This window comes from Musa acuminata, chromosome BXJ2-3, assembly GCF_036884655.1.
Source record: "Musa acuminata AAA Group cultivar baxijiao chromosome BXJ2-3, Cavendish_Baxijiao_AAA, whole genome shotgun sequence".
NCBI classification, from domain to species: domain Eukaryota; kingdom Viridiplantae; phylum Streptophyta; class Magnoliopsida; order Zingiberales; family Musaceae; genus Musa; species Musa acuminata.
Genome location: NC_088340.1, coordinates 36,107,415 through 36,131,974, shown reverse-complemented (window position 1 = coordinate 36,131,974; position 24,560 = coordinate 36,107,415). Strand labels below are relative to the sequence as shown.

The following is a 24,560-nucleotide window of genomic DNA, read 5'->3' as shown; positions in this document are numbered from 1 at the left end:
AAAATATGATATATCATGAGTTAATATAACTGATTAAAAACTAATATCTTTTATATTATTATATAATATATATAATCATAAAAATGTTAGATTATTATAATAAATATCAAAATTATTTATCATCTCATAATCTTCGATTAGTCTAATTTTATAATTTTTTTTTTTTATCATTTTATGTCACAACCGACGATTAAGAGGGGAAGGAGAGAAAAAAGATGGCGGGTAACAAATAAAAATATATTATTAAAATTAAATTATAAATTGAGAGTATATATATCTATTTATAAATAAATAACTTAAGGAATATTGAGAATTACAAATAGCAAAGTAAAATACCCCGGTCTATTTCCCAGAACACCCCGTGCGACGGAACCAAATTACGTAAAAAATCCCTGTTTGGCGGGAATGTGTCATATGCCATTTGTGCGGACTCCTGCCGCCTCATGCTAGGGTTTCCAGGCGATCCATAACGGCCTCCGTTTGTTCTATATAGGGTAGCCAAGTGAATCCGATCACTTGACCTCGAGACTTCGTTTCTGAGGAACGCTGGAGGTTCCCTGTCGGCCGAGATGCCCACGTACAAGATCAGGGGGGTCGATGTGGACTTTCCCTTCGACGCTTACGATTGCCAGATTGTTTACATGGAGAAGGTCATCCGATCTTTGCAGGAGGTGATGCCTCTATCTGATCCGATTCGCCCTATCAAAAAATTTCTCATGTTTTCGCAAGTAGTTCGATTTTATCATTCATTACGATCAAACCAGCACCCCTTTTTGACGGAGCTATGCTGGTTCAAGAACTATCTAATGTTTAGATGCAAGGACGACGCCTTTTATACCGCTTTGATCTGATCTCTTATCGTTTTCTTCGTTTTTTAAAGAATAGGATACTTCTTATGTATGTGATTTCTTTATCTGTTCCATGAATGGAGGCAGGGATGCAATGCTTTGTTGGAAAGCCCTACAGGAACTGGAAAAACATTATGCCTTTTGTGTGCTACACTGGCTTGGAGGAAGACTTTTGGTGATTTTCTGACTAGTGCAAATGAAGAAAGGAGCAACTTCTCTTTGAGTCACTCCTCTGGTAGTCAATCAGCGGAGAATGGGCAAACTAATTACCCTGCCATCATATATACTTCAAGGACTCACAGCCAGCTTAAGCAAGTAATACGAGAACTTAAAACAAGCAATTACAGGTAAAGGCACCATTGTTGCTTCCTTAAAAATGTTAGAAATACTTTATGATAACTCTCTACATCAAAACATGCATGTTAACAGCAAATGTTAAACAAATAATGGAATGCAATTTGAGAACACATACTGGCTCAGGCTGACTTGAGCCAGTCTGGGTTCATAATTGTGGCAATATAGAAGTAGGAGATAAAAAAAATGAAAGGAGGAGGCTTAGTCTTTTTGAGCTGTGTGACCTTGATGACACTTGAGAAATTAATGACAGCAAGAGGAATGTTGAAGAGGAGATATCAAGCCAATCCATAGCACAAATTTGTATGATTTTTGGGATTACCATAGTTAAACTTAGCCAATATATTACTTTAGTATAAAATTTAGCCAGCATTCTTAATATTGTTTGTGTTAATATTATTTAATATCATTAAGTAATTCATGCTTGTAATGTCCAACAACTTTGCATGTAAAAGTTTTCAACAGAATATATTGAACATTTAACACGTGAAGAGATGCTAACTTTTAAAGTCATGCAAACATCACATATTTTGGTTATGGTAATTTGTTTTCTCTTAAATTGAGCATATTTAACTCTATCATCACTCAAGCTTTCAGGCCAAAGATGGCAGTTTTAGGGTCTCGTGAACAGATGTGCATCCATGATGAGGTGCGTTTGCTACGAGGTAGAGCGCAAAACAATGCTTGCCATTATCTTTGCAAAAAGCGGTTATGCCCCCATCAACCTGGCGTTTCTGGTGCGTGTTATACAATACTTCTATGCTACTCATTGTAAGTTTTTCTTGTTCAATGTCTGTGTTTAAGATCAATTTAGAAAAGACCAGCCTAGTGCACAGGACTTTCACCAATATGGGGTCTAAGGAGGATTAGTTTAAGCACTGTACACCTATACTACTACAAGCAAAGTTGTTGTTTCCATTACTTGAATTGTGGTCACCCAAGCCTTATATATATATATATATATATATAACATTTTCATGGCCAAGGCTTGCCATCTATTCGATGCTTATTTTTAACATTTTACTATTGAAGCTTCTGGATGCTTCTAATTGCTTAATTTGGTCCTTATAGTATCCGCTCCTTATAGGATCCACTCTAACACTTTTATTGAAATCTAGTATATTTATTATTGACTACAACAAAAACTAGCTTTATTGAGAACATAGTTTATAATATCTATTTATCTTAAGAAGTTCTCCATTTTTTAGATTGTGTTCTGCTAACTGGATCTACTGTATGTAAGGTTGATGCTAGCATCTGTTAAGAATTTTTAGTTTGTTACAGCTTCTTAGATGGGATTTTGATAGATGAAAAGCCAACAACAACAATAAGAAGCTGCAATTTTCCAACTATTTGGGGTTGACCACAGATTTTTTGCTGCCATTGAGCTCTATGTAAATAAAAAATCCACATAATATATATTCCTCCTCTATTCCATGACTAGTGGTTTTTGCATCAAAAGAATCAACATCTCTATTTACTTCTTGCCAATCATTTTAAGATTCATTGATTTTGCTTCTCAACGTGCCTTTTATTTTATGGCATCCACTATTTGCTAATTCTATGTTTTAAAGTCAACATCATATGTGGTTTTGTTTGTAGTATTTAGGTGTGGTTTTGTTTGTAGTATTTAGGTGTAGTTTTGGACATTGAAGAAGCAATATAACAAAAAAAATATGCAATAGACAAGGAAGTGGTCATGAATTTGCTAGAGAATATAGAGTGTATATGGTTGCACTCACAAAAAGAGTTAAGACTTAAGAGTCATTCCAAACTGAATAAAACAAAATAAAATTTTCTAAGACTCGAACGTGGTGAATCAAAGTCATATTGCAGGTGCTGGGAACATGAGTGGAAAACAATAAACTGCACTATTGAATCAGTGATATTGGTCGACTATGATGCACAGACACTACTAAGAGTCTCAAACAGAAAGTTGTTATCTGGTATTATCTATTACTGAAAAATAGTGTTATATCTTCTACCAATCATCAATGGAATTATGCTGCAAGCAGTTTGATTGGTTATTTGAAGTGAATGATGGTCAAGCGAGGGCTAAGGGTTTCACTATTAGCTGGTTCTTTGAGATGTAAGTACGAATCTGCTGGCAACCTAATATAGTAGGAAACATTTTGGAATGTAATTGTTTGGCATCCAAAAAAATTTATGTGGATTAGATAATAAAGACTAAAAGATTCTCACTTCTTTTTGTTTTTTGCTTATGAACCAAATGAAGATGATTGTTTGTTTCCGGTTATTCTTATCTTGATAAGTCTTAATATTTACTTACCAAAAAAAGGAGATAAGTCTTAATATTTCACTATTCGGATATATCTGGAAATCAGTTGTGTAAATAATATGGTTACTTCTTATGGTAGTTGGGATGTTTATAAACAAAGGTAAGGCCCACCTGTGATGCTTTAAGGCCTGAAGGTATTAACTGGTGGTTAATATGTAAGATAACTGATTGGTGAAAAATGAAAATAAAAAAAAGGAATCAAGATGAAGATAACAGAAATAAATAAGATGAGATAGAATATATGAAAACTATGATGTTTAGGGACTTCTTTCCTGTCTTGCATGTATTCAATATATATATATATATATATATATATATATATATATATATATATATATATATATATATATATTTCTGTTGTGTAAAACCTTTCCTGCTTGAGTTTTCTTATTCACCTGTTGTGAAATACATCCGGTATAAAAAGTTGAAAGCTCCAATTAATTCAGAAAACTCACATTTTAGTAAGTAGGAGATTTATGATTGTAGTAGACTAGTAGTAAAGTTTAGGGTATGTCTGCTAATAAATAGCAGACAAAATAACACCTATCAAATGGTGCCACCTAATTGATGATTGGGCTAAGTAGGGCTTCAGCATTTACTTATGCCCCATGAACTTGTTTGCTAAAGAATGAATGGGTTTCTGAGATTTAATTGAATTGGGACAATCTTACTCTGATTTTTACATTCTTTTATTACCTTCAGTACTTTTAGAACTTCCAAAATCCAAAGGACTGATTTTAGAAACCTTTTTATAGTTTGTTATGAAAATTTATCAATTGCATTTAGTACTTTGTTAAGTGGTTAAATAAGAGGAGAGCTATTTGTGAACAATATACCTAATTTTGTGAACAGTAAAGTAGTACTATTTGCAAATAAAATTTCTGTCTTCATTGATTGACATAAATGTATGTTTAATACATTGTAGAGTACATGAAGAAACATCATGAACTTGGAAATGAGCCTTTTGACATCGAAGACTTGGTTAATACTGGGAGAACCATGGGGCTGTAGGTTTTTCACTATGTCTCTCCCTTTGTACATGAAAATTTTAATTAATTGTTATTTTAAAGAAAAACTGCTGCAATATGATGATGATATGAATATTTTATTTTGTGGTATGAAATTGCATTTTCTCTTGCAGATGCCCATATTACATATCTAGAGAGCTTCACAAGGTTGTTGATATTCTGTTTGCCCCTTACAACTATCTTATTGATCCTGGAAACCGGCGATCTTTATCAGGCATTCAGTGGAACAATGCAGTTCTTATATTTGATGAAGCACATAACCTGGTAGTGAAACAAGAGACTATCTTATGGTCCTTTATGTAGATTGTCTTTTGTTTGAACCGCATTGGGACCATGTCTTTGATCCTAAGTTGGAAGTATTAGCATCTTGGATTTGGGAAAGGCACTTCTTGCTTTTTAGATTGCATGTGCAATATAAAATTGTATTATTTAGTATGGTTCTTTTTCTGACTTGATACACAGGAGAGTATATGTGCTGATGCAGCTTCATTCGACTTGCCTTCTGGTTACCTCACTGCTTGCATTTCTGAAGCAAAACAATGTGTTGACTTGTGTATTAAAAGGAGGGTAATTGAAAAATCAGCTGATAAAGAGTTTGACCCAGAAAATTATGCTATTCTCAGAGGTAGATTCTGTTTATGTAACTCATTGTGCTGAAATGTCCTATTAATGGGTTAAATTTCTAAGATTGAGCTGCATATACCTTAATGCTTTTACAATAATCTCCGAACTTGCTTCCTTGTTAGTCAAAAGATATATGGTGAATAACATAGTTGCTCAAAGTACCCTTGTACTCTGAACTAGAAAAATATTCTCAACTGGAATTCTCTTGTCTGGTTGAAGTATCCAAATGTGTTATTCAGTGCCAGTTGCATGCTGGTTCCTTTGGAGTTTGGACATCAAGCTGCATGCAAAAAAGTACCTGCATAAGCTTCTATGGTGCATGGTCTTGTGAATTTCCTTGCAATGTCCAGGCCTTGCAGCATGAGCTTGAAAGGCAATCCATGTGTCTTTTTATCATTTAATTTTACTAAGATTTGCTTAATCAGGCTGTTGCCTTTAGCATTATCTTCCAATTTGTTTTCTTGGTGTTGATTATTTTCGTTTTTTCAGTTTACTTTTCACTCCTGCATGATTTCTTTTCCAGTCAACAAACTATTTTTTTTTGTCTCATTTTCTTTAACATGCTAGAGGCTTTTTACAATCATTTGTGACCTATTTAGCTATTGATCAAGAGGAGTAATCTTGTTGGTCACATCTACCCATGTGGTGACTGGATTTTAATGAACTCATTGTATCAACTAAAATGGGAAAAACCTGTATTATGATCTGTAATATTAAGTTTTTGAATTTTAGATAACTTTATGAGGTAAAGATCTTAGATATATTTGCTCACCGTAAGAAGATACCAAGAACTATAGTGCCAGTTTCTATTGGTTCGTCCAAGCACCAGCAATGGATCATATGACTTGGTATTGCTTGGTATATTGCTTTTTTAGTATTTTTTTCCCGATACCAATATGTACAGGTTGTCATACTGTTCAGTTTCTTGGCATACTGACTCAACATGTTACTGGAACCAATATTGAGCTGATATTTTAAAACTTTGTACCAAGTTTTGATGTCTTAAATTGGTTTATTACTAAAAAAGCCGAGTGTTGGGTTGCTTATGCTTAAACAAACTTCCAAAGTTACTCTTGGACTTGTCTCGGTTTGTGGAATAGAAACTAAGGAACATACTCTTTTCTCTTATGCCAGCTGACAAAGATCAGCAGCAACCATTGTTGTGTAACTTGTGTTATTCTTAGGCTCCAATAATGCAATTTCTTAAACAGCAGTTGCCTCCCTGTGTGCCCAGCCTTATAGTGACTACTTTTGTACATACAGAACCATAACATATTTAGGATGGTTTTCTGCATATAACCCCCTACATATGTCTTTCTTGCAAGTGATTCACTTTGCAAACATGCCTTTGATAATGTCACTATAATGGGAGATGAGTTGTGATGCTCTGTTGGAGTTGGTGATGCAGGTTAGCAACATTGGTGGTGAGGAAGGTTTGAAACTTTTGAATAGTGGTTGGTGTTGATCAAGTGTTCAAACATATTTGCTTGTGTGCAAATAACTTTAGAAAAATATCAGTATTGATGGTCATTCATGATAAAGGGTTTGTGATTTCTTGGGACACCCACACTGTTATCTTACTTAAACTTGGTACTTATTGTTTGTCTATTATATCAGCTTGTTTTTCATTTGAAAAATGTTTGTGAATTGGATAATTTGGCTGCACTTTTGGCTTTCTGTTCTATGACCAATTACTTCACCAGAACATTATCAGACTTTAAGGTATATAAGATGATGCCCAGTGTTTTAATGATCCCTCAGTACTTTAAGCACTGGTGGTTATTTGGTTTTCGGATTAATTCAATACTGGGGTCTCCTTATGATTTCTCTTTTACGCCTGGAGTACCTAGAATTTATAACGAAGGGCAGAAATTAAACTAGCTGCTGCAAAGCCTTCGCTGTAAGTAACTTTCATATGCATTTGTTCATTATTAAAAACTACTTTTGTGCAGCTCTTCTACTGAAGCTTGAAACACGTATTGCTGAGGTGGCTATTGAGTCCAGAGAATTGGGTTTCACTCGACCTGGAGACTACATTTATGAGTTTCTCTCTGATCTGAACATCACATATGAGACAGCAAATATGCTTATTGATACGATTGACAATGCTGCTCTGCTTCTTGAGGAGGGTATTACATCTCCTTGGAAATTTTATTTTTCTTTCCATGATGTAACACAATTTAATTTTGTCATATGATGCGGTTCTTATGCTTTATACATATAAAGTTTTTATCTTCTTGTCTTCTTCAAAGTTATTTAGGGACATCTGATTAATTTTAACAGATTGATTTCTTCTCTTATTTATCCTTAATAACAGGGAATACGTCTGGGGCCGGAACAGGAATCAAAATGAAGGGGGCAGTCTGCAGGTTAGAGAGCATCAGGAATATGCTTAATATTATCTTCCGAGATGGTGGGAAGGATCATGCAAAATTTTATCGTGTAAGTTGGGCTACCTACGTATATATGTGTGTGTATGTGCAATATGTGTATACTTTTGATTGTTCTTTCTAAAAGTTACATCAATTTGTTTACTGATCACAAGGACATTGTTCTTTTAAGTTTCATGTGCAGGAATCTCAACTAAGCATTACAGATTCTCTAAAAGGTATCCTTTCCATGGAACTTGCATTAGGAGTGAATAATTTGAGAGCATTGCTTCCATAGATTTCAAATAGTATAACTTTCGTTTAATTTAGAAATATCATTCCTATATTTTGTAGTGTGGGACTGTGTGAATATTATAATGCTGAGAGGTTCTTTCACAGTTGACTATTAATGTCTTATTTATAATATATTCAGGAAAGGTGTCAAGAACACTTAGTTGGTGGTGTTTTAACCCAGGGCTTGCCATGCAACAGTTTGAAAGGTTGGGTGTATGCTCTATCATACTGACATCTGGCACTTTGTCTCCTCTAGACTCGTTTGCCTTGGAGCTGAACTTGTATGTAATTTGTCAATACCTTTGTTTAGGCAAAATTTTATTTGCTATCAGTAATGTTTATTTATTTCTTGCTTCAACATCAGAGAATTTCCAGTCAGGTTGGAGAATCCCCATGTTATAACTCCTAATCAAGTGTGGGTTGGAGTTGTGCCAAGTGGTCCATCTAGTCAACCATTTAATTCTTCATACAAAAATCGTGATTCTCTACAATATAAGCAAGAACTTGGTAATTCTATAGGTAGGTTATTAAAAAACATCCTGTAATTTGATGTGTAATTTGTGCTAGTTCTAACTTAGAGAAGTTTTTCCTTGTCTTAACTGCAGTTAATTTTGCTCGCATAGTGCCGGATGGCTTACTTGTATTCTTCCCTTCATATTATATGATGGATCAGTGCATTGAATGCTGGAAAGATATGGTATGAGAGCAATCTTTTACTGACAGATCGTTAATGATTATCAACAAGGTGTTTTAATTTTTAGCAGAACATCAATCTCTTTCAGGGTCATGCAAGCTCAAGTGATTTCAGCACAATCTGGGAAAGAATTTGCAAATACAAACAACCTATTATAGAGCCCAAACAATCATCACTTTTTCCACGTGCAATTGAGGTATATTCAGCATTCTTTCTATATCTTGTTGGTATTTGAATCCATCACTACAGGATTGTATATATATGTACATGTGCTAATATATGCTAGCTCCTGTTCTTTCAGGACTTTGAGTCAAAAATACGTGATAATACCACTTCGGGGGCCATATTTTTTGCAGTTTGTCGTGGCAAAGTATGTTTCAGTTTGTCTCATTTGGCATCATTATCATAAGTTTCAGTTCACTTTAGACTTTCTGCATTCCTTGTCTTGAATTTATGTAAGATTCTTTGCCAGTGGTCATAAATAATTAAGACTAGGGAGTTCCTTTTGGAGCAGGAGCATAAATAATAGGACAATTATTTGAAATTTTTATAGATGAATATAAAATTGCCACTGTCATTAAATGCATTGCTTGAGAATACTTTGTTTAAGGCGGATTAGAATTTTCTGTATAATTGGATGAAGTTCGAAGTTATCACTTCTGTAGAAAGTCCAAGTCCTTTCTGCTATGTTGCTGGTCTTCATTTGATCTACTTTTGTGTATTTATTTAACACAAAAAATTGCAGCTATACCCCACATCAGTCTGAGATACATGGATGATACCATACTTTTGGAAATCATATATCATGATTTTTTGTTTATTGACAACAACTGTTGTCTAAACTTTAAATTGATGAAGATGAATATTTATGTTATACAATTGAACTTTATATGGACAATATTTTGATTACAGTAAATATCAATAGATCTATGTTTGGAGCTCCAAGTCCTACGAAGATTCTGTATCTTGACTCTTGACAGTTAATTAAAGTATTAAACACCCCCCCCCCCCCCTCCCCCCCCCCTCCCCCCCCTTTCCTCTCGTTTCTTTAGTTGCACAAAGAACAATTAAAAATAAGGTATGCAATTTTGTATATTGGAACCATATTGGTTAGGGTTTGGACTGGTATAGTACTGGGTCATTTCGTATGTTGTTGTGTACCAAGTTTTAGAGAAATCCTAAAATGGTTTAAAAAATATAAAATAAGAATTTGCCCGATACAGAGCATGTACCACCTTGCATTGGGCGGTAATAGTCTTGTAGTGTCTATATCTGTGACTTGTCAAACTAGTAAATACGGCTCGTACCATACCGGATGGTATTACAAACATTTCTAAAAATTAAACCAATGTAAGAAATGGAAATACAATATGCTTAGGACCAAGGTATGCAGTTTCGAATAATACCGCCCGTACCGGGCGGTACGTATCGGTCCATCAGCTAACCGGTACACAGATCGCCTGTTACCAGACGGACGGTGTATATATATATATATATATATATATATATATATATATATATAAGGCGACGTCGTGTTGCCTTGGCGACATGGCCGAAAAAGGCCATGTCGCATTGCCTTTATAAAAATATTTTTTATATAAAAAATCTTATATATATATATAATATATATCAAGGTTTGAAATATCGTACCGTACGGTCCGTACCGACGTTTCGACATTCACTCGGTACGATACGATACAGTATATCGAGCGGTAAACCATTCGGTGCATCGCTCGGTATATATATATATATATATATTTTAAAGGTGATGCAACGTGGCCTTTTTCGATGACGTCGTCGAGGCGATGCGATGCGACGTCGCCTTTAATATATATATATATATATATATATATATTGAGGGTTCAAGAAACGGACACAATGCACAATATGAGTGCTTCAGTTACATATGTTAAAGAGTAGACGAGGAAATTTCTTTTATGTTGTGTGAATATCAGTATGGCTTCAAGTGAGGCTGGCTCGTGCTGGAGTTTTTTTTTATCTTTTTGATATTGATTTAGATTAAAGAAAATATATATCAACATATGTTATGAATATCAGTTTCGAATAATATCGCCCGTACCGGGCGGTACGTATCGGTCCATCAACTACTTGGTACATGGACCGCCCGTTACCGGACGGTGTATATATATATATATATATATATAAAGGTTTGAAATATTATACTGTATCGGTGTTTCGACATTCACTCTGTACGGTACGATACAGTATATCGAGCGGTATACCGTTCGGTATATATATGTATATATATATATATATATATATATATATATATATATATATATATATATATATATATATATATAAGATTTTTTATATATGAAATATTTTTATAAAAGGCGACACGACGTGGCCTTTTTCGACAACGTCGCATTTAATATATATATATATATATGTATATATATATGTATACATTTATATGTATATGTATATATATATGTATACATTTATATGTATGTATATATGCATATATATATATGTATGTATATGTATACATGTATATGTATATATGTATATATATATATATATATACCGAGCAGTATATCGCTCGGTATACTGTATCGTACCATACCGAGCAAACATCAAAACGTCGGTACGGTACGATATTTCAAACCTTGCTTAGGACAATATGTATTGAGGGCTCAAGAAATGGACACGGTGCACAATATGAGTGCTTTAGTTGCATATGTTAAAGAGTAGACGAGGAAATTTCATTTATGTTGTGTGAATATCAGTATGGCTTCAACTGAGGCTGGCTCGTGCTGGAGTTTTTTGATCTTTTTGATTCTGATTTAGATTATAGAAAATATATATCAACATATGTTATGAATTCTCTCATTGTCAGTTTAATGTGATTAATTTGCAAAGGAACAATCATACAAGTCTAACATAACTTGTACCCCAAGGATACAACATGATGCACAACAACATCTTTATTCGGTAATTCCATGTTGATACAGCTGTGTGAACATTCACCCCTCTATATCAAGTTAAATACCTAAACCAGGACAAGCAAACAATAGACGACAAAGACATATGAAATTCCAATTTATATTAGTAAATGATGTCTAACTAGCAGTGAGGATGCCTTATCTTTTAGTGACCTTTCTTTGACGAAATTGAAGTTGCTCCATATGCATTATGCAGAATGGTCTTGAAGTTGTTGGTGATATGGTATCCATCTTATGAGCTATTTTGGCATCTATCATGACTCATAGGACAATCAGGATTGGCAGTGTATTGTCACGACCGGTCGTTGCGCACCCGCAATATCTTCGTCAACGAACCGTTCACTGCTTTTGTGTGCTTGTACAGATGCTTGGCAACACATTTTGCTTTGGTTTTGTGTGTTTTTGCTTGAAAACTGTGAGAAACAACATATCGTAACACTGTAGAGTGATCGCTCACCATGACATGCAAAACTACCCTAAAATGGCTCCGTTTTCGCGTGCCACAATTTGTTTTCTACCGGCTGCGGTGCGGTGCAAAAAGTTAGCCATCTCAGCACCTTGGAACCCCCCAGGTTACACCTAGCTGGATAGGGGTTTGAGATAGTGTTGGGCGTTGATTGGATTTCACAAGTTCGCATGCTAAGCTTATGGAAACTTGCCATCGTGCCCGACACTCGGTGAGCAATTGTTTACATACTTGCGATTGTTCGTTTGCTTTCTAAAGTCCTTGTTTTCTCCTTTCTCTCTTGTACACCGTGTTTGATGAATTTCTTGTAAAGCTGTCCTCTTCGCGAGACGTCAGGACTTGTTCGTTGCTTGCTTTCAAACTAATCGATTTATTTTTTTATAGGTCCTACGGGACCTAAGCGAGATTGCAACTAGGTTGACCCTTTGCGGATGAATAACACAAGGGTGCCTCGTGACTTAGGGAATCCTAGCTAAATCCGTGAAATTGGTGCAAGGGTGCTTCACGGCTTAGGCAATCCCAGCTAAGTTCGTGACATTGACGCAAGGGTGCCTCACGACTTAGACAATTTCAACTAAGTCCGTGACATTACCGCAAGGGTGCCTTATGACTTAGGCAATTCCAGCTAATTCAGTGACAGTATGTTGTGAAATTTATACCGGCAGGTTAGATAAATAAAACAAAGGTCTCGAGAGAAACAAGCGCAGGATATTTGTGTTATAATTTTGATTGTAGGATTAAAATATCATTTGGGAAAGGCTGGTGGCTGCAATTCCATAAGGAATATTGGGACTAATGTTGCAAGGGTTGGGGAGAATAGGCTGGGGCTTAACAGGTAGAACAGGTGTGCTGTATGGTTGCTAAATCACAGTGGTCTTGCAGATTTGATCTGAAATATGAGTGGGTGGCCAGTCTTTGTGAGATTGGTTACCTCAAGAATCTACTAAAAGGATTAGTGCAATTAAATGTTGTAAAGATAAGACATGCTCTATGTTGGTTCAGTTAATGCTGGGTCAAACACAGGGAACAAATGAAATAAAAAAGAAGAAAAGAAGAAGATATGTTTCAAATAGAGAAAATGGATATGGTAAGGTTCATCTTGAGGAAGCCTACTGTTCCTATACCCTTAAATCTTAATATATGTGAAAAATGTATAATTACATTCACTTTGCAGAAGGTATATAAGTGCAGTTATATCTTGCCAAGATTATTTATGGTTAAAATTGTCGACAGATTAATCTTGGCATGTTAAACATTTATAATCTTAAATCTTTTCAGATTAATGTTGGCTATGCTCAACATTTATTTCCATGTCATGATATATTGCTGATAAACGAAGATGCTGCTATAGATACTCATGTTGAGCTTAAAGTTCTTTATCACATTGTATCTTGGCATTACGGTTCATTGGTTTTTTTCTTTTTGTGTCAATGCCCTTCAGCACTTAACCTGATTTTCTTTTTTTCTTTGTATGTCTAGGTTAGTGAAGGTCTTGATTTTGCTGACCGGGCTGGGAGAGCTGTGGTAGTTACTGGCCTGCCTTTTTCTACAAAGACTGATCCCAAGGTTTGGTTTTCAAATGAAAGATTTAGAATTGAGTTATGTACTTATATGATGTTTATAAAGTTATTTTAGTGATCAAGAACAAGATAGCAGCACTATATGCAAGCAAAGTCTTGCTCATGTTGAAGATGAATTGCAATATACCTATAGAATTGTACAACAGTACAAGTGATCTTTTGGTTGCTGCTCTCCAGATCATTTGGATGAACTACCAAGAAAAAAGTTCATTAATAATATTTTACATTTTAAGATTTTTTTCCTGTATGATTTACTAGAAAAGATCTTCAATTCTCTTCTTTCATTTTGTAGGTCAGTGACAAGAACTTCTAAAGAAATATAGGTTGGAATTTTAGTTTTTGCTGTTGTTGCATGACATTTCAGTCCTCTTCATTGAAGGAAATGTCCCCTGGAATCTTTTCTTGCTTTATGACTTGAGATTTATCCTTTTTTGTCATGATACTGTAGACATTTACCTTTGTCCAACTTATAATATATGCCAAGAATGTATACATGCTTTATAATTAAGAACAAAGCATTAGGTTTTTTTAATCTCCCTTTCTTTTTGTTGCTTTTAGAACAAGAAATAGACAAAATGTTTATAGCTGTTATCAACATACATTTTGGTGGTCACAACTAGAGGGTGAGTTTGATTTTCATGAAAAGATCACATTGAATTTCACAGGCCTTGTCCTCGTGACCTTTGAGTATAATGATAATATATTGACATCACAACCAAGAGAATAAGAATCATTAGTGTAGATGGTAAAGTTTTTTGTGCACCAAGTAATGTATCAACAAAATACTTGAATATTTTATTGCTGCCAATTTGTAATTGGCATTAAGATGCCTACGTAATGATCCTTGCACTTGTCAAGCTGGTCAATTCAGCTGTCTTTTCTCTGGCTTCATCGATAGGTTAGAACTAATATTTTTTCTTTTGATTTTTCTACTATGAATTTTTATTGTAGGTTCGTCTCAAGCGTGATTACTTGGATCACTATGCTACATCGCAAAAGAAACAATCTAAGGTAAAAGGAAAGTTAGAGTTAATTAAAATACTAAATCAAATATCCTGATTTCAGCAAGGTTTAGTTATATGTTTTCAAGCTTACGAAGTTCATCTGTATTGTTAGATATACATATCTATTTTTATTGATAGATAAATTTTTAGTTCCATAAGGGATCTAGATTAGTGTTTATTACCTTCAATACTTTAGACTTTTTATGTTATCATTACAGGTTCTCACTGGCGAGGAGTGGTATGTCCAGCAAGCTGCAAGGGCTGTGAATCAGGCTGTTGGCCGTGTCATTAGACATTGCCATGATTATGGAGCAATTGTTTTCTGCGATGAAAGGTATTTATAATCAAAATTTTCTGGAAGTTTGGTGATCCCCAATTTATACACTAAGCTAGTGGTGACCATGGACCAATTCTGGTTGAGGGCAGTCTTAAATTCCACATGAATAGAGCTTGTTGGCTGTTCATGTCCATCTCCAGATCACCCAGGACATTCTGTCTCTCATATTGACCAAGATTAACCTGCAAAATATATAAGAACTAGGGTTGCCCCATCCAAGCTCAGTATGAGGAACATAAGATTTGCATAGACTGTGCGAGCAATTCAAAAACTTGTGACTTTTATCTATTTATCCAAAATTATAATGACTTTATAGTCTAAACTCTAAAGTTAAAGCAGAGAGAGAGAGAGAGAGAGAGAGAGAGAGAGAGAGAGAGAGAGAGAGAGAGAATGTCTTACTTCACAAGGTCTGTAGCAGTAGCACAAGCCATAGGCTTAGCCAACATCACTATTTCACTGCATTAATATATCTCACTGTAGAATACTTTTATATTCTTTGACCTGTGCTATTGTTTAAAATCATTTATCCATGTCTTGCTGAGAAATTGAATAGGTGTAATTTTTCTATTCTAGCCCTGCTCAGCCAACTAAAAATAATGTACATGCTTTCCATTCCTGTACCAAGCTCGTGCGGACGGATGGGACTTGAACAACTATAGACCAAGTGACTTGTTGATTGATGGAACATAAAACTATAATTCTTTCTTAGACCATTCCGATTTTGTATATATGTGCAGGAAAACATTTGTTTCTTGAGTGTCTTGCAGTATACTGATTTTTGGATGGTTATCCTTAGATCTGTCTGAAAGATTGTTATCCAGATATTTTATTGGGTTTGTTTGTCTTGTCATACATATTTTGACTGTTCTGGACCATGTAATGCTCTTTTAGGGGTTTTGTTGTTTCATTTGTGGCTAACAGATGCATTTCATGTTCTAATTTATTAGGTTAGGAATTAGGATTGCACTTAAGACAATCAGGATTGCAAATAGTTCGTGCTGGGTCTGGAAATATTGCAAACTGATCCTTGGAGACCTTTGTTAAAGAGTTGATTTTTCGGTTTTGGGCTCCACTGAATGAGTTTTAATTGTTTCTTGGAATTGGATTTTCTTGTGTTCTTTTCTTGATGGAAAATTCATGCCTACCTCTGGGTTTTCCTTTGTTTTAATCCTCTTTTACATAGCAAGCAGGTTTAGAGTTTCTAGCATATGCTCTTCCTAGTTTAGTTTTCCATATTTTGATATGTCAAAGTACTATTCCTTTTGTCTAGGTTTTCTCAACAAAATTGGCAGTGTCAAATGTCATACTGGCTCCGTCCTCATATCAAGGTTCTATGGCAGATTCTTGTTTTGCCTTTTTTATTTATGCAGTTCCTTACTGGTTCTCATGTTGTTTTGCAGTGCTATCCCAAGTTTGGGGATGTAGTTTTCACATTGACTAGATTCTTTCGAGACAAAGACTTTTGCGACTTGAAACCAAAACTAGCTAAAAGCTGCACTAAGGGTATCACTCAACTGAATCCTTATTTAGCCATCAATTATTTATTTCTCTTAATTCATACATAGTTGAGGCCTTCTGTCTTTTGTTGTGGTGGCTGTATCAAGTTGTCTTGGTGTATTATTGTTGATTTGTGCCCCTAAGTAAATAATTGCATATCAGACCTTTGATGTTTTTGTGATTCTTACTCCAGCTTTAGTTTTTCGATGGATTTTATTTGTCTTATGACTCTTATCTACTTATGCTACCGATTTGCTTGCTTCTGCATGTTTGACTTGGAGTAGCAATACGCTTTGGTTAAGCTCCATGACATTGGTCCATTTTGGGTACAAACTGCAAATGAGATATTTTACCTTTTGTCCTTGCTTTGACCTCATGCTACCGATTTGCTTGCTTCTGCATGTTTGACTTGGAGTAGCAATACGCTTTGGTTAAGCTCCATGACATTGGTCCATTTTGGGTACAAACTGCAAATGAGATATTTTACCTTTTGTCCTTGCTTTGACCTCATGGGTTCTTGTTGTACTGGCGTTGGCTTGATTATTTATACTAAATGTTTTCTTAATTTTAAGTAAATCTTCAGTATTGAAACTTTCATTTACTCGCACCTTACTCATGTTGAGAAAAGAGCAAATGTTCGTGGCAGAGAAATCTTTGATGCCTCTGGAGAAGACCTTATCATTGAAGTCTATCACCTCCTTGGTACAACTTGTCTTTTCTACTTTCAATAAGTTTTTAATATTGACTGACCTGCACATTTTTTAATTTACTAATAATCACCTATTCTCTCTTTTGCCAGGCGCCTAATACTGAACATTGCTCCAGAAAGTCACTGTCATCTGTGCTCTCAACTAACACAAGTAGTGGTTTTGATCATTTGGGGCAAATAGTTCCCGCCAACCGCTCATCGGTTTCTAATGAACTTGGGTTCTGCTCGACCTTGCAACGTTCAGTAAATCACTTCTGCCATAAGAAGAGATTACCATTCAAGGAAGGAATATCTAAAAATATTCAGTATCAGGATACTGTAGTGGTTCATTTGGCAAACGATACATCATCGAGTGAACAAGCATGTGAGGTTGCATTTGCAGCTACTTCTGCAAAAAGGCCTAAAACATTAGAACCGGTTGATAATGTTGAATGTCAAAAAGATACAGATTCAAAGTGGTTGGTTACTTGGTTATTTGTTTGGTACATTAATTGAGATCTCCAATAAATATTAACCTTGGGATGCATTGTATACAATTGTTACAACTTTCTCCATGTAGGCCTGCAGATTTTGGGAGTTCTACCAGTGTTAGGATGACGCAACATGTTCACGTTGTGAAAGAAACTTTTCAGCAACCAACATCACATAAGGAGAAGCATAATACCTCTATACCTTGTACTGATAAAACTAGTGGTTCTGCTTTTCTAATGCAGGTTACTTTCGTGCTTATTTTATTATTAGTACTATTGTTTAATTGACCATTTTTGGATAATGACTAGTCAATTTTGATTTTTAATATGGTAAATTTGATGGTATAGTGCCCTGCTTGTTTTGGTTGGCATTTGATGGCTATCAGATCTTGTCACATGGAAGAATTGAGATTTGATATGAACCATCAGCTGCCTATTAGAATTGATTGCTAATTAATGCAACTTGATTACACAGAAAGTCAACAGGCACTAAAAATTCCTTATCTTTATAGTTTATTTTCTTATAAATCTCTGTCATAGGCTACAAGCATGCAGATATTACACAACTGGTATGCACCAAGTTAGTTCCTTTGTGACTTACATAGTAACTCACTAGAAAAATATTATCAACTAGTTTCTAGTAAAATGCACTTGGCCAATTATGGTGTAAGGTTTACCATTGAGTTTAAAAATTATCTGATAACAACAATCCTCTGTGTATCTTTATTATGTTAAATGATGGCTATCTTCACTCTTGCCTTCATATTTTTCTACATTCATCCATTTGTCTGTTATTTTTCTTGAGTTATAAGTGCTTGTGCATTGGAATCTAAAACCTCATTCTTCTATTGCTGAATCATTTTATTTACTTAACTGCTCAGAGACATATCCCATATGTGTCATGTCTAACATGCTTTTGACACTTCATATTTACATATTAGTTATCGTTGTCCAACCTTACTTTGGCTTTTTCCTACCTTGATTCAATCCTTTTCTCTGACTAAAGATTTGAAAAGCTTCCTTAATACATATTCTTCTTATCTGTTAGTGTTAGTGGGCAAAACCCTTAAACATGAGACATATGATAGTTCCACCAAGGATGGATCAAAAGCTTCATACTAATGCAAGGAAAATTTCCATGTTGAAAAGCTTCATCTTAATGCAAGGATACTCCCATCACTTACTTGAATCAACACTATCGATGGTTAAGTATGGAGTTGTCAGTGAATCAATGGTTTAATTTGAGGCTTATGAGTTCATTAGTGGAAAGTGGTACAAAGTTTCGCCTTTTGACCTTTTTGAACTGGCAATAGGAACAAGAAGCAGATAGATGGTTTTTTCTGGATATTTAAGCTTTCAAATTTACTATACAATATTACTGAATGGCATAGGTATCTGAATTAAGTTCTAGCCATGGATATCCAGATATCTAAGAGTAGATGAATTTATCATGTAGATTTTAGGGATTGATATACAAAAAGTTGCTTTAACACTGTGATATTAAATGTAAAAAAAATTGCTTGTAATGGCCCTATGGAAAACTTAAAACTGAAAAATCTAAGAAAGCATTGGTACTGATTAAACATGTGGTGCTGTTTTTATTTTTTACTGTGTTGTCTCATTTATTTAACTTTTTCACCTTTTGATCTGTCCAAGTTGTAATTGGAAACTGGGTCATCTGGTGGCAATATATAGAGACATCAAATTATAGTTGAGTTGCGTAGATCCTGAAAATTGAAATGGTGTTTTCTATAATCTGTGGTCATTTCCACATGCTTGATGACATTCCTTTGCTGAAGATTTTGATGCAGTTTTCTTTTCATTGAAATGTTTTTGTGTTTCCAATGCATATAATTGCATTATGAATTAGTACCGGAAGTTCCATACCTTCTTCAGTTTTTATTGTTTATGAAGTGGAAATGAGCAACTTGTTTTGGTGGTTGAATCTACAGCAAGTTTTTCTTAGTAGAACTAATTGGTTCCACAACACTAATTATTCTCTTTATAGGGACTACAGTGGTGTTGCCTTAGTTTGTATGCTTATTCTGTTGATATTTTTCACAGGTTCAAGAAAAGCTTACTGTTGCAGAATATAAGGAGTTTGTGGGCTTCATGAAGGCATTAAAATCCAAAACAATGAAAATTACACCTTTGCTGGAGTCCATTGCAAAGTTATTTTCAAGTCCTGGGAGATTTTCTCTTCTCGAGAGGTAACTCCATTTAAGTTGTCTTAAAAGAATTTCATCTAAAACTACTTGGCCTTTTTTTATGTTAATGGAAAGCATAGTTTTTGATAACTTATGGAATTTTGGTTCTTGTAAAGATATTTTGACATGGGCATCAATGCTATACTCTTCACAATCTAAAATGTTCCATGTTCATCAACATAATTTAAACCTCTTCCCGTTAATGCCATTCTTAAAATTAAGACTCTGTAAAGGGTTTTAGGATAATTTACAACTGATTTTGAACCTGATGTCAACCCTGTAAAATATAGCACAAGTCTATGTAGTAGAGGAACTCACTTAAAAATTAAAAGACTGGTTGAAGGGCAGAAGGTTAATCTTATTGGTTGCAGTTAATAATATGTGTCGAGTTCTGTAAATTCTTTCCATGCCTAGGATGTCTTGAAGAAGCTGTAAGTTACAAGTCTTTCCATGGTGCGTACTTTTATTTCGAAGGTGCCTATGATATCTAATATGATCTCAATGCAAGATTGATATGCCCTTTTCCAAGTGTGGCATGTCCAATACTTTATCATGTTGTCCTGGTTCATTTAGCTCACGTGCCAGGTTGTGTGAAAGGTTGATTAGCAAGAAAACCTTGGCCATGATGTCCCATTTGGTCTGCAAAAGACTGGCATGATAGATGTGAAGTATGGGTGTGCATATGCATACATCAAGCATCTTGTCGGTACAGTTAGCATTTGTCATTCATCATTGTCAGTGTTCTGTTTTTGTGATGCATATTTTATTAAATTGAAACATCTAATTTTGGCTTTATGGCACAAATGCCTGGTGAAACTGGATGTTTTGTTTCTCTGGTGAAATTCTTCCATGGCTAACTGTGCTGTCACACTAAAGTGGCAGAGTACCTCCTTTTTCAAATTAATGAAAGGAGTCTGGTGCAGGAATAATCAATCCCGAGACCATTCCTAACCATCAAAATCTCCTTGTCTCATCCATGTGTGTTGCATAAGCTGAATGTTAGCATATAAGACATTCAATCGCTTGACATGGAGTTGCACAACTCTTAATAATATATTTATTGTACTTAAATCTGTGCATCTGTGATCACTTATTTAGGTTTCTACTAGCAAAAAACATATCAGCTATTGCACACATCTAAGTTTACTTTTTTAATGTATTTTAGTTCATGTAATCGTCAAAAGGAAAATGGCTGGAAATGAGTTGCTAATGAATCAAGTACGGTTTTTTTGGACTTATGCCTGTTGTTCTTCACACTTTTGTTAGTCCAAGAAGTGATGCATATATATAGATGCTGATTTTTATATTAGCAACTTAGTTGGGACCTTGTGTCTTGTTATGCACCCATTCTGTACTATTCACACTTAGAGCTGCCTTTATTTGTTTTCCTGAGGCTTGTCATGGTAGTTATGCTCTATAGATCCTTTGGTTTTGTGCCTTTGAGATGGATGCTGTTTATTGTAATGAATTTGAGGTTCTTTATGTCAATTTGAGCTTTCTCAATTTTTTATTGGTGCTCTATAATTGATCCAACCTACATTGAAGGTAAACACTTGGATAATGAGTATTTCATCCATGTCTTTTGTCTTCCATTGTTATTTTCTATTTTAACACAACTTATCATTGCAAGATATATCTTTCTTGGACTTTCTTAATATCATTTTTGATGATTTTTATTCATCCTAGACGATCTTCATTTATCTTATTCTCTACTTCCGAACTAACATAAAGGAATCATTTCTCTTTCTGTTGCATATTTTAGAAAGTAAATTGATAAAAGGAAAGAAAACAAATTCTTCTGCATTTGTCATTTGCAAATTGGTCCTGAGAACTCTGCTTGTAGCTCATAGTAGAATTTTAGGTAGTAGTTCTAGGCATTATGACATTGGTCTCTCATTGTATGTGCACCTGTTTCTTTCCCTGTCTCTGTGGTTTGTAGTAGCGTTGTTTTTCAATAGAAGCAATGATTTAATTATTAGTCCCGCTGCTTCTGTATCAAGCAGCACATGTGTTACTGATAATTATTCTGTATTGGCAACCATATGTTTCAGGCATTTGGGTTTGTTCCTTTGCCTATATTATCAATCATAGTACTTGTCATGGTCCATTTGTTTGTTTTACTGACTAACTATTCCTGTTTGTTCAACTTCTCTCCATACCTTTTTTCTAAGAAGATGCTAACACAAGTGCGCGACCATTTGCTTTCTCATTCACTCCCAACAGGTTCAAGGATTTTGTTCCTGCAAAATATCATCCCATTTATGAGCAGCTTCTTAGAGTTCATGGCACGAACAATGATGTGTAAGAAAATGCTACTTGTTTTGCTGCTGATTTAAGTTTAAAATTTCTTTCATCAAATTCTTTCATATTTGATTGTTGACACTTGACAAAGCCTGTGGCTCTACTCAGTCCCTCGCTTGTCATGAGTTTAGGCTGTAACAGGATCTGTAGCTTCAGCAATATGTCAAGATTGATCAAACAAATTTAGTGTGGTGAAATATTATTTTTGATCCTTGACAGATGATAGAAGGGTTCTTTGACATAATAAAAGAGAGATTAATTGTGCTTTCTTCTTTTATGCATTTGTCTATTATTGAAGCTTCTTGAAGGTTGACAAGAACAGGGAAGTATTTCTTTTTTCAAAAAGAGATGTTATGGTGAGATATTATGATTGTGTTTTTTACTAGTCAACATCGATATGTATTAGATTGGGGTTTGCGAGCATTTTGGTTATCTATGTTTCCTTTTTTATTACATGGAAAGTTTATGATCTCTGGGAGTATTAGTTGCAACAATTAAACAAGTGTAACAATGCCCTCAGGCAAACTTGTCCTTTGTATCTTTTCTTGTTAGTAACTTCACCTGTTTCATAAATATTCCAGGTACATTGCTTAAAAATCTGTAATTGAAACAATTACTCTAATATGTATAATAAAAAATGATTTGAGTGGTCATTAAGCAAGTAAAATTAGTACTGAAGATTTTTTCTGCAAATAAGGATGATGATGATGTTTAATATGAGAAAAAACCCTAATTAACAATTTACCATAAAATTTTAGGTCTTCAGCAATACTTCATTTTTACTGTAGGGTTTGAATCTTTGGCTTTCAGGTGTTATATTATGTATTGCACATGAACATAGTTTTGATTGATTAGGAGTTCTGAGTGTAGATTGATTAGTTCTGGTTTGAGTTTGTAGCCTCTTAATTGTTTGAACTATTTTGAGAGTTTTTATAAACGTTGCGTGTTCCTTGTACCTATAAATAAAGCATACCAAGGAAAATCTATGAGGTGCTAATTTAGGATTTTTGGAAGGTTCATTTTTGTATGCGTTCTCTTTATCCTTTTTTCTGTAAAATGAATTCAAGATCATGCTTTGTTAAAAGTTTGGCTAGATTCTAACTAGAAAGATAATGGACACAATTTTAGAATAGACTGGGTGATAGTTGGAGCATCTATGCTTGTTTCTTTGTTTTTAATTATCCTCTTTTACAAAATATTTTATTGCCTCAATGATTATGCATCAGTGTTCCATTCTTCTGCAGATGAATTGAATCCAGTGCTTTAATACAAACAAGCTTCTGGAACTATCCACATATCCGCATTATTGTACACGTGCAACTTCAAATTGTGTATTCTATCCTAGTTAAGCACCCTTGCTGAATCATTATGGCTAGATGCAGAATATTTATTGTCTCAAAGCTTTTATTGATGAATCAAGTGTCTCTTTATTATGCCATCGGTGCTCATTCAAGAATGAAACATGAGCCAAATATTAGCATCTGGTGAGAGGTAAGACAGTAATGTTAGTTGCTAATTTTACTTTGTTAAGACAACTTTGGTTGCTGATTTATGTTATTATACTGGATCATGTATTTGACAGTTTCAGACTGGACCATCTTGATTTTATTTTTTTCCATTTCATAGGTTCACGTTTCGTCGGGGATCTTTTGCAGCTAATATTATGTGCCACGAGGAAGTCGGTGGGGCTTGAGTTATTGACAAACCTGATCCTTCTATTCCTCGAATGTGCCACGAGGAAGTCCGTGGGGCTTGAGGAAGTCCGTGTTTATTTTCTTTAAACATTTTGACCCCGGGAGGAGTCACTCTTTGTTGTACAGCGGATGAGCAGCATAATTAAATCTAGCTGATGATGGGCTTTACTATTCTGTAAGCTAGACAATTGGTCTATCTGCCTGTTCTGTTCAAACGTGAGAAGGCAGTTTGGGTTAGACGAGACAACGGTTGACTAGGCCTAAAGTAGAGGATATTGATAAGCTGTGTGTGAGAGTTGCAATGCCACTTCATATGAGTGCAAATCTAGAGACACCCGTGGCTCTTGGTGATAATTCCAAGCCTATATCGGTTCTGCAGATTGTTCTTAGAGATCCGGAAGTGGTGTATGGGTTTCTTCATTGGAAAACTTTGTTACTCGCATCATTACCCCTGTTTTTCAAAACATTCTCAATTAGCACCCTCTTTTCAAAAAAATTTCATGGAAGTATTTTTTTGTTTTTTTAAATGATGATATCATCTCTCTTGAGACCACACGCGAGGGCCTCTGGTCGCCTTCGCCCTTTGCTGCCTCCATCACCTTGACGGAGGGGGTTGCCGGTGGGGGCGCGTGAGCCTTTCCTACGCTCGTTGTCGCCTTGGCGAGCGTGAGGATGGCGATGACAGTGTTAGGAGGTGAGAGTGAATGCAAGGAAAAAATATTTTTTTTTACAAGAAATGATGTTTTATGAAATTATTTAAAAATAAAAGTACTATACGAGAATCACTTTCTTTGAGAATTTATCCTACGTATTTTC

At 35.0% G+C, this 24,560-nt stretch overlaps 1 protein-coding gene across 4 annotated transcripts; it reads left to right on the top strand.

Annotated features, from left to right (window-relative positions):
• Positions 1 to 430: 430 nt before the first annotated feature.
• LOC135584611 (regulator of telomere elongation helicase 1 homolog) lies at positions 431 to 23,912 on the top strand. 4 transcript variants are annotated; one of them, XM_065100255.1, is made up of 26 exons: positions 431 to 671; positions 936 to 1,195; positions 1,800 to 1,939; positions 4,427 to 4,508; positions 4,643 to 4,793; positions 4,992 to 5,154; positions 7,106 to 7,282; positions 7,471 to 7,595; positions 7,728 to 7,761; positions 7,956 to 8,097; positions 8,181 to 8,335; positions 8,422 to 8,513; positions 8,599 to 8,706; positions 8,812 to 8,880; positions 13,425 to 13,511; positions 14,477 to 14,536; positions 14,748 to 14,863; positions 16,137 to 16,194; positions 16,267 to 16,369; positions 16,992 to 17,065; positions 17,163 to 17,530; positions 17,632 to 17,785; positions 19,607 to 19,752; positions 21,973 to 22,050; positions 23,295 to 23,541; positions 23,677 to 23,912. In XM_065100255.1, the coding sequence occupies exons 1-25, from the start codon at positions 570 to 572 to the stop codon at positions 23,296 to 23,298; spliced, it is 3,048 nt and encodes a 1,015-aa protein (XP_064956327.1). In that variant the 5' UTR covers positions 431 to 569; the 3' UTR covers positions 23,299 to 23,541; positions 23,677 to 23,912. The 4 variants fall into 4 exon arrangements, with proteins under 4 accessions (XP_064956327.1, XP_064956328.1, XP_064956326.1 ...); XM_065100256.1 differs by having other exon boundaries at positions 7,716 to 7,761; positions 17,010 to 17,065; XM_065100254.1 differs by having other exon boundaries at positions 7,716 to 7,761.
• The last annotated feature ends 648 nt before the right edge of the window (positions 23,913 to 24,560 follow it).